Consider the following 10,114-nt stretch of genomic DNA (forward strand, 5'->3'; position numbering starts at 1 on the left):
TGGCAACGTCGTAACTAGCGTCTGGCATCTTGCTTCTGGCAAAAGTTGGATGAGATGGGACTTCTGACCAGGTTTAACACAGCACAGAGCAGGCCACGTGTCACCATCACCAGTGATGGGCCCAGGACCCTCTCTAGGCAGGCTGGACGATCCCTCGGGCCTAGGGAAGCACCACATACAAAATCCACCGAGTGGGAACGAAGCTCCCACCGGACACAGGAAGTTCTGGATAAAACGACGGGAGACTGAGCAAAACTCTCAAGAAGCTCAGCAAAGCCAAGCAGGACAAATGCAGACAGAAAAAAAAATTGCACCTGGGCACATCACAGTAAACCGCTGAAGACAGAGACAAATATAAAATCTTGAAAGAAGCCAAAAAAAAAAAAAAAAAAAAAAAAAAACTGTGCTCTCAAAAGGACCAAGAATAAAACTGGCGGCTGATATTTTGCTATTTTTGCTATGAGTTGAATCGTGTCGCCTCCCTGCTAATTCATACCCTGCAGTCCTAACCCCGGTTCCTTAGCAAGGGGCTGTATTTGGAGACAAGGTCTCCCAGTGGACTCCCACCCAACTTGACTGACATCCTTGTCAGGAGGAGAGATGTGCACAGGGGAGACGGCGTGAAGACAGAAGGGGAAGATGGCCATCCACAGCCACAGACAGAAGCTCTGTCTGCACCCCGTCTTGGACTTGCAGCCTACAGGGTGGTGAGGAAGCAAGTCTCTGTTGCTGAAAGCGCCCCGTCTAAAATGAATCTTAATGGAGAATGGAACTGGGAAGGGGAGCGGGAGGAGGAGTGGGAGGGCGGGTATGGTGGGAAGAATAACTACTCCTAAAAGTCGTACTTACGAAATTTGTATTCTCTTAAAAAATAAATTAAAATAAAACTAAAAAAAAATGTAAAAGACAAAAAAAGAGAAAGCACCCAGTCTGTGCTATTTCGCTGTGGCAGCTCCAGATAATCAATACACGTTTTCACAGTAGGAGCCAGAGGGCAATGGGGTGATGGGTCTCAAGTGCTGATAGGAAACAACCACCAACCCAGCATTCTAGAAACAACAGCAATGCAAGTGAGGGCTTCCACTTCCGGGTAGCACGGAGTGAGAGGGACTGCACTGACCCTCCCACGCGGACACTCTACAGAAAGACAAAATATTCAAAACAATGGTTTTCAAGACTTTGAACTGGAGGCAAAGAAAGGACAGTGACCCAGAGAGAGAAAACAAGCAAAATGAGCCATCGTGACACAGGGCCCAGAACATTCGCAGGCTGTAAGCGTCCTGAAGAAGCCACAAGGCTCTCACCTGGTGCCTGCGGCCCACTTCCTGCTTTTCACCAGCCCCAGCCCATCATGGAGCTGTTTGAGCACACTGCTAACCTCCCTATGAAACGAGCTACATGTTAGGCCACTGCTGATTGGTTCCTGGCTGAACCAATCACATGCAAGCTCTGTCTACTCCATGATTGGTCCACATACAATACCTTATTAGCATACACCTCCACCAATCAGGTGATGTCCTTCTTTTGAAACACATGAAAATCCTGAGCCAGACAATCCTGGGGGGAAACCCCTTAGGACCCCTCCTGGCTGCTGGGGGCTTTTTCTGCTTCTTTCAATAAACTGCCTTTGCTTTGCTCACTCTTGTTTGTCTATGTGCCTCATTCTTCTTGGTCACGAGACAAGGAACCTGGCAGACAAGAGAAGCTGTAACACCAAAACTGCAACATCATCGGTGGATCCAGCAGAGAAAAGCTGGGACGCAGCGGGAGGGGAGAGGCTGTAACCCCGAGCTGCAAAACAGGAGCTTGCTGTTTCTAAAGAATCTTCTGAAAAGAATCGGCCACGGTTCTTGGGGAAGGGACAATGGACATGAACCCCTGCAGCCTCAGGTTTCCCCCTCACTACTCCTGCAACACTCTCACAGCTCCCACGGTGCCTTGAGAGAGTGTCAGATCATAGGGAGCAGAGACTTTGTGGCTCGAGTTCACAGGATGGAACAGCAGAGAGCAGGGAGCTGCACACGGAGAGAACCTCGGAGACCCGGAGGGGGCTCTCGTCAGGTATCCAGCAGGGGTTGATGGTCCGTGTGGAGAAGCTCTCTGAGGCTGGGCAAAATGGCATCTGAAGGGATTGGAGGAGCAGTACCTGGCACTCACACAGAACTAGGAACGTGCCTGTCCCACCATCCACACTGGAGACATTCCTCATGCACAGCGCATTAGGAAGACTGCCTCCCTCAGTAGGGGAAATAATTAGCGTAATCCGAAAGCTACTTCAGATTCACCTAACAAGTCACAAGAGCAAGACACCAAAGGATCAGACTGTTTCCAAGTAACAGAACTGCATCCCATAACACAGCTCAAGAATAATGAAGGAAACTGAAAACACCCTGCACCCATCAAGGTAAAATCATCTGGCACTGAACCAAGGTTACCAGACATACAAAGAAAGAAGAAAACATGACCCACATGATGCAATAATCAATCAGTTGGAACCAATCTAGAACTGACCCATTAGAATTCGCAGAGAAAGACATTAACACAGTTGCCATTACTGTAATTCACATACTCCCAAAGCTGAGCCCTCAGAGATACACTTTTTGGTCTTAATTCTGATTTCTAGAATGAAATACACCAAATGAGATTACAGCAGATTAAACATTCCAGAAGATTAGTGAACTTGAGGATTTAAAAATAGACACTATTCCATAGTTCAGGAACAAAATGAAACACATCTTCACTCAGCCTAATACTGGAATCCCTTAAAGTCCCTGAGAGAGATGAGAGGGGAAACAGGAATAATGGCTGAACCGAATCTAAACCTAATGAAAATTATAAACCCCATAGGTTCAAGAGACCAAACAATAAAACAAAGCCAAACAAAAACCCAAGCATGAGAAACATGCAGAAAACGACACAGAGGCACGTTCCAATCACCTTTCTCAAAGTCCGTGTGAAAGAAGATGTTGTAAGAGCAGGGAGAGGCAGGATTCAAGCGCGGGTTTCTCAGCAGAAGCCGTGCGGGAACGTGGGACGGAGCAGCCTGTCTGAAGCAGGGAAAGGAAAAGAGGGAAATGATCTCGAAGTCTATGCCCAGGAAGAAACCGCTCAAAAATAAAGGGAAAGACATCTTTGGACGCACAAAACACCTTCCACCAGCAGAACCGCGCTGCCTGAGCATCCAAGGAGCCCCTCCCGGAAGACGGGAAAGGATAGCAGGTGCACATACTGGAAATGGCAGCAACCACACTGCTAAACATATGGGTCTCTAAAAATGACTTAACCTCTTTAAAAGATTAGAGACTCCTAACTCATCCATACTACAATGTATCATAGACTGTAGAACATATGCAAAAGTAAAACCATGTTGAAACAGCGTGGAAGTGCGTGCGCTCTTTGAAAGCTCTTGAACCTTAAAGGAAGTGATACACTTAGAGGTCAGCTGTGATACACTGAAGACAGTACCATAAGCCTAAAAGCAACCACTCCAAACAGCCCAATAACAAGGAGTTACAGCTAAGAAGCCAAAAAAAAAAAAAAAAAAAAAAAGAAGAAGAAGAAAAGAAAGAAAGAAAAGGCAGACATACATTTGAGACACAAGGAAAGGAAGTCGTGGACGGCAGACGCAGACCCAACAACACCAGGGCCGGGTGTTCGGCCTCGCAGTGAGGGTGTGTGTGGTCCGTGTCAGAGCCCCTGGGTTTGAGTCCAGCCTCACTCCTGACTGTAGCTTCCTGCTGAGCCAGACCCTGGCAGCTAGCAGTGATGGCACAAGGGATCGAGTCCCTGCTCCCTCCCTCCCGAGAGAATTGGATTGGGTTCCTGACTCTAGCCTTGGCCTGACCCAGCCCCAGCTGTCAAGAGCATGTAGAGGGTGAACTAGGATATGGAAGTTCTCTCTCTCTCTCTCTATCTCTATCTCTCTGCCTCTCAAATAAAAAAGGAGATAAGCAATTAAAATATTAAAACCTAACCACACCAATAATCACTTCAAATGTAAATGCTCACATACCCAAATTAAAACTCAGAGGTTTGGGCCAGGCTGTGAAGGTAGCAGGTTAAGCCACTACCGGCATCCATATGGGCACTGGTTCTGGTCCCAGCTGCTCCACTTCTGATCCAGCTCAATGTTAATGCACTTAGGAAAGAAGCAGAAGATGGCCCAAGTGCTTGCCCCCTGCACCCATGTGGGAGACCCAGAAAAAGCTCCAGGCTCCTGGCTTCAGTCTGGTCCAGCCCTGGCCATTGTGGCTATTTGGGGAGTGAACCAACAAATGGAAGACTTCTCTCTCTCTCTGCCTCTTCCTCTGCCTCTCTGTAACTCCACTTTAAAAAAAAGAAATTTAGGGGCTGGCACTGTGGCTCACTTGGTTAATCCTCCGCCTGTGGCACCCGCATCCCATATGGACGCCAGGTTCTAGTCCTCTTCCAGTCCAGCTCTCTGCTGTGGCCCAGGAAGGCAGTGGAGGATGACCAAGTGCTTGGGCCACTCACTCGCATGGGAGACCAGGAGGAAGCACCTGGCTCCTGGCTTCAGATCGGCTCAGCGCCAGCCGTGGCAGCCATTTGGAGAGTGAACTAATGGAAGAAAGACCTTTCTCTCTGTCTCTCTCTCTCACTGTCTATAACTCTACCTGTCAAATAAAAAAAAATTAGAAACAGAAAAGAAAAACTCAGAAGTTGCAAAGTTGGATAAAAACAGCAAGACCCAGGCATATGCTGCCAACCAGAAACTCATTTTGAATATAGAGATACATACTGGCTAGAAGTAAAAGGATGCAAAGATAGGACGTGCTAACACTAGTCAAGAGAAAATGAGTACTGATATTAACCTCAAACATGCTGGATCTCAAAGCAGAGCATATTTTCAGAGATAGAGATCATCTTATTGATAAAGGGATCAATTAAGAAGACATGAGAATCTTAAATATCGTATACCTTTGAAACACAGAAAGAAAAACTGAAACAGATAAATGCAGCTTTGTAGGTAGAGATTCAGTGTCTTTCTCTTGAGAGTTAGAGCAGCAGGTAGGAGATCAATAGCAGTACTGTTATTCGCACAGCTCTGTCAGTCAGTGACTTGATTGACTTTTACAGAACCATCAACCCAACAGCAGCAGAATACATCCTCCGACACATAGAGCGTTTACCAACACAGGCGTCATTCTAGGCTGTCTAATAAGTCTCTATAAACTCCAAAGGAGCATGCTCCCTGATCACAGAGACACTAATCAGAAATCACAACCAGGGGCTGGCACTGTGGCACAGTAGGTTAATCCTCAGCCTGCAGCACTGGCATCCCATATGGGTGCCCGTTTGAGTCCCGGCTGCTCCTCTTCTGATCCAGCTCTCTGCTATGGCCTGGGAAAGCAGTGGAGGATGGCCCAAGTCCTTGGGCCCCTGCACCTGCATGGGAGACCCAGAAGAAGCTCCTGGCTCCTGGCTTCGGATCGGCACAGCTCCGGCCATTGCAGCCATTTTGGGAGTGAACCAGCGGATGGAGACCTTTCTCTCTGTCTCTCTCTCTCACTGTCTGTAACTCTACCTCTGAAATAAATAAATAAAATCTTGAAGAAAAAAAAAGAAATTAAGACCAGAGGAATATCTGAAAAATCCCCAAATGCCTGGAAACGGAATCTCCTGTATCTAAGGAACCCATTTTCACAGAGAACCTAGAAAAGGAAATCACAGAGGAATCTGAACTTAGTGAAAATGAAAACAGAACGTGGCGGGGTTTATGGGATGCTTCTAGGCACCATGCTGCAGTGCGACTGTATGGAAAAAGCAATCCCCAGTGCAGCAGTGTGGAGGGGGAGACCTTCACTCTTGAGTTCGCATCATTATGTGGGAGTTGGTTGGCTCTCTCTTCTCTTGCGTAAGCAGGCTCGCTTGCCCTTCCGCCTTCTGCCATAGGATGACACAGCACGGAGGCCCTCGCCAGACAGCTTCTCAGCCTCCAGAGCTGTCGGAAATAATCTCTGGTCTTCGTGAAGCGTGCAGTCTCAGGCGTGCTGTCACAGCAGCGCAACACAGACTGAGGCCCAGCGCCCAAGGGGAGCTACGCACGCTTCCACGGCTTTCCTAGAAGAGAACTGTCAAGTAAGTAAGCTCGTATTCTGCCTTCACAAACTAGATGGAGACATAGAACATTAAACTTCAAATAAGCATAAAAAGAAAATAACAGGACCAAAGTGGAAATTAATAAAAGAGGAAACAAAACAAAACAAGAGAGGAAGTCTGTGACCCCAAAAGCTGGTTCCCTGAGAAGACGAATAAACCAGTAAACCTCTAGCTAGACCGACCAGCACAGAGAGGAGACACAAAACACCAGTACTGGGGCCGGCGCCGTGGCTCACTTGGTTAATCCTCCACCTGCGGTGCCGGCATCCCATATGGGCACCGGGTTCTAGTCCTGGCCGCTCCTCTTCCAGTCCAGCTCTCTGCTGTGGCCCGAGAAGGCAATGGAGGATGAAGCAGGTGCTTGGGCCCCTGCACCCACGTGGGAGACCCGGAAGAGGCACCTGGCTCCTGGCTTCAGATCGGTGCAGCGCCAGCTGTGGCGGCCATTTGTGGGGTGAACCAGTGGAGGGAGGGTCTTTCTCTCTGTCTCTCTTTCTCTCACTGTCTATAACTCTATCTGTCAAAGAAAAAAAACAAAACAACAACAACAACAACAAAACAGTACCAGGAATGAGGGAGGGACAGATATTAGAAGGCTAATAAAGAAGTACTACAAACCTTGTGTCAAAAATCTGAAAACATGGATGAAATGGACTAGTTTTTCATTGAGATGCACAAATTACCATGGCTTGCTCAAAAAGCAATGACATAGCATGAACAGCCTCGGATCTGTTCAGTAATTTGAAATTGAAGTTAAAAGCCCTCCCACGCAGAAAACTCTGGGCACAGGTTGCTTCACTGGTAATTTACAAAACATAAAAGAAATGTTTTAATTTAATTAAACATTTAAAGCCAAAATGTTAATTAGTTGAACATCTAACACCAGATCTATACAAACTCTTCCAAAAACTTGAAGGAAAAGACATGTATCCCAACTGGTTTCATGAGGCCAGCGTTACCCTGATACTAAAACCAAAGACATTTACAAGAAAAGAAAACTGAAAAACAAAATCTCTTATGAACATAGATGCAAAAAATTAAACCACACTGTAGCCAATCAGATCCAAGATGCAGTGATTATCATGACCAAGCGAGGTGGGCCCCAGGGGTTGGGCTGCAATTAGCACTTGAAAACCCCTCCGTGTGATTCCTGACATTCAGAAGTCAGAAAGGGAAAATCATGGCATCATCTCTGTAGGTGCAGAAAAAGCACTGAAGGAAATTTAACATCCATTCCTGATAAAATTCTCAGCAAATGAGGACTAGAAGGGAACTCCTTCAATCTGACTTTAAAAAAAAAAAAAAAAAAAAAAAAAAAAAAAAAAAAAAAACTTCTGAAAAATACCCCCTTCAGCTGTCATCATACTTTAGGCAAAAGACTGAATGTTGGGGCCGCTGCTGTGAAGCAGCCGGCAGTGCCGGCATCCCATACGGATTCCGGTTCGAGTCCCGGATGCTCCACTTCCAATCCAGCTTCCTGCTACTGTGCCTGGGAAACCAACAGAAGATGGCCCAAGTGGTTAGGCCTCTGCTCCCATGTGGGAGACCCAGATAAAGCTCCTGACTCCTGGCTTTGGTCTGGCCCAGCCCTGGCCATGGCAGCCATGTGGGGAGTAAACCAGTGGATATAGGACTTCTCTGCCTCTCTCCCTCTCTGTAACTCCGCCTTTCAAATAAATAAATAAACCTTTTAAAAAATAGAAATTTTCCCCCTTAGATCAGGAATAGGACAGACATCCGTGTTACTTCCAATCAGCATTTCACTGGAGGTTCTAACCAGCACAACCAGGAGAGAAAAAGACAGAAAAAGCATCTAGTTTGGAAAGAAGTAAAACGGACTTTATTTTCAGGCAACATGATCGTCTCTGTGGAACACCTGGTAGGATCTATGATACAGCTTCAAGAGCCAGTCAGCAGTAAAAGGCAAGGTAACAGGTGATGACCCATATATGAAGATCAATAATTTTTTATATACTAGCAACAAATAATCAGAAATTGAAATTCATAATAACAACAGCATCAAAAATACCAAATATCAAATTAATCATATCCTATGTCATAAATCAAAACTCAGTGACTTTCAAGAATTTAAATCGCTTAGAGAATGTTCCACAAATCAATAAAAATGATAACAGGGGCCAGAGTTGTGGCACAGCAGGTTAAGCCCTCACTTGGGGTGCTGGCATCCCACACTGGTTCAAGTCCAGGCACAGGAAATCGTAATAAAGATTTAAAATATTTTTAATCAAGTGGTAGACACAACTAAACCTATGGAATGTGCCTGAAACAGAGCCCAAAGGGAGATTTAGAACCTCAAATACATAAATTAGCACCGATGAAAAGCTGAAAATCAGTTATCTAAGTTGTCAAGTCAAGATGATTTTAAAAAGCAAATCAAACTAAAGAAAGTAGAGGGCTATAAAAAAAAGACAAGAGCAGAGGCTTATGAATAGGAAACCTGGAATTCAGGGCCCAGTATTGTGGCACAGCAGATCACGTCACAGTTTGCGTCACGGGCATCACATATCAGAGCCCTGGTTCCAGTCCCGGTTCTGATCCAGCTCTCTGCTATGGTCTGGGAAAGCAGTAGAAGATGGCCCAAGCCCTTGGACTCCTGCACCACATGGGAGACCCAGGAGAAGCTCCTGGCTCCTGGTTTTGGATCAGCCCAGCTCCTGCCATTGTGGCAACTGGGGAGTGAACCAGCGGATGGAAGACCTCTCTCTACCTCTACGGTCTCTGTGCAACTCTGACTTTCAAAGAAAGAAAGAGAGAGAGAGAGAGAGAAAGAAAGAAAAGGGAGGGGAGCAGAGGGGAGAGGAGAGGAGAGGAGTCGAGTTGAATCTGTAGGTAGGCTTGGGTCTCATAGTCTGCGCTCTCTGCTTCCAAGGGCCTCATCAACTTCTAGCTTCTGTGGCAGCTCTGGACCTGGACCTCCGACGCGGGCCCCAGCCCAGCAAGACTCTCCTTAATGTGCACTACTGCGCCCCCCAGGGGCCACCTGGAACCAGGATGAGGAACGCAGGAACCTCCCCAAGTTCGCTCTCTTTCTTTTATGCTTTTGTTTGTCCAAAAGAAATGGGTTCCTTTCTTTCTTTGTTTTTTCAGATTATATGACTTTTTTTTTGGGGGGGGGGGATTAATCTCCAACTTCCAGAAGAGTTGCAAAAAAAAAAAAAAAACAATAAGGGGAACTCCTGCATACCCCTTACATCATTTGTTTATCAGCTGTTAACATATTTCCATGATGGCTTTCCTCTGTTGGCAGTAGACAGATGATAGATCACAGATACGTGGATGTGTACATGCACGGTTTGTCGATGGTCTTTAGCTTTTTAGAACAGTTGTAGATTAGCAAAAAAAGATTGACAGCTTGGTGTAGAGAGTTCCTCTATGGCCCACATTCAGTTTCTCTTCTTAACTCCCCACATCAGTGTGGTGCATTGCTACAGCTGGGGACCCAGTGTTGTGACATCACTAACTAAAGCCCCAATTTTATTCACATTTCCTTAGTGTGCACCTGTCGTCCTGGGTCTGCGCTGGGATCCCATGCAGGGTGGCCTCGTGAGTGTCTCCACAGGCTCCTTGGCGGGGGCAGCCGCTCACAACTTGCCTGGTGTTTGGTGACCGTGACCTTGCCAGTGCTCAGGAGCGCTGCTCCCGTGTTGTACAGGACGCCCCCTGTGGGAATTTGTCGAGGGCGGCCCCCAGGGTTCTCCGTGGAGTTGGCCATCCCCCTCCCTCTGTGCTGTACTTCCTATCAAAGCGGCCCCAGGCCTCCACCTGAAGGGGGAGGAGTTTTGCTCCTGCTCCCCCGCCCCCCAGGCATGGCAGATTATAGAAGGCACATGGGATTCTTATACATGGGGCATTTGTCTTTCTACTTGGGACTTTCAATGCTTTATTCAGAGTTTATTTTTTTTTAAACTTTTATTTAATGAATATAAATTTCCAGTGTACAGCTTATGGATTACAGTGGCTTCCCCCTCCCATA

The 10,114-nt window shown here is 46.7% G+C and overlaps 1 protein-coding gene across 1 annotated transcript in view; it reads right to left on the reverse strand.

Moving 5' to 3' along the window:
* Positions 1-9,853, reverse strand: part of TMPRSS13 (transmembrane serine protease 13) — a 61,784-nt gene extending 51,931 nt beyond the window's left edge. The window contains exon 1 of the mRNA XM_062197608.1: positions 9,734-9,853. Coding sequence (XP_062053592.1) covers positions 9,734-9,853 — 120 coding nt within the window. The remainder of the gene's footprint in view (positions 1-9,733) is intronic.
* Between the last annotated feature and the right edge of the window lie 261 nt (positions 9,854-10,114).

Source organism: Lepus europaeus, chromosome 7, assembly GCF_033115175.1.
Source record: "Lepus europaeus isolate LE1 chromosome 7, mLepTim1.pri, whole genome shotgun sequence".
Taxonomy (NCBI): Eukaryota; Metazoa; Chordata; class Mammalia; order Lagomorpha; family Leporidae; genus Lepus; species Lepus europaeus.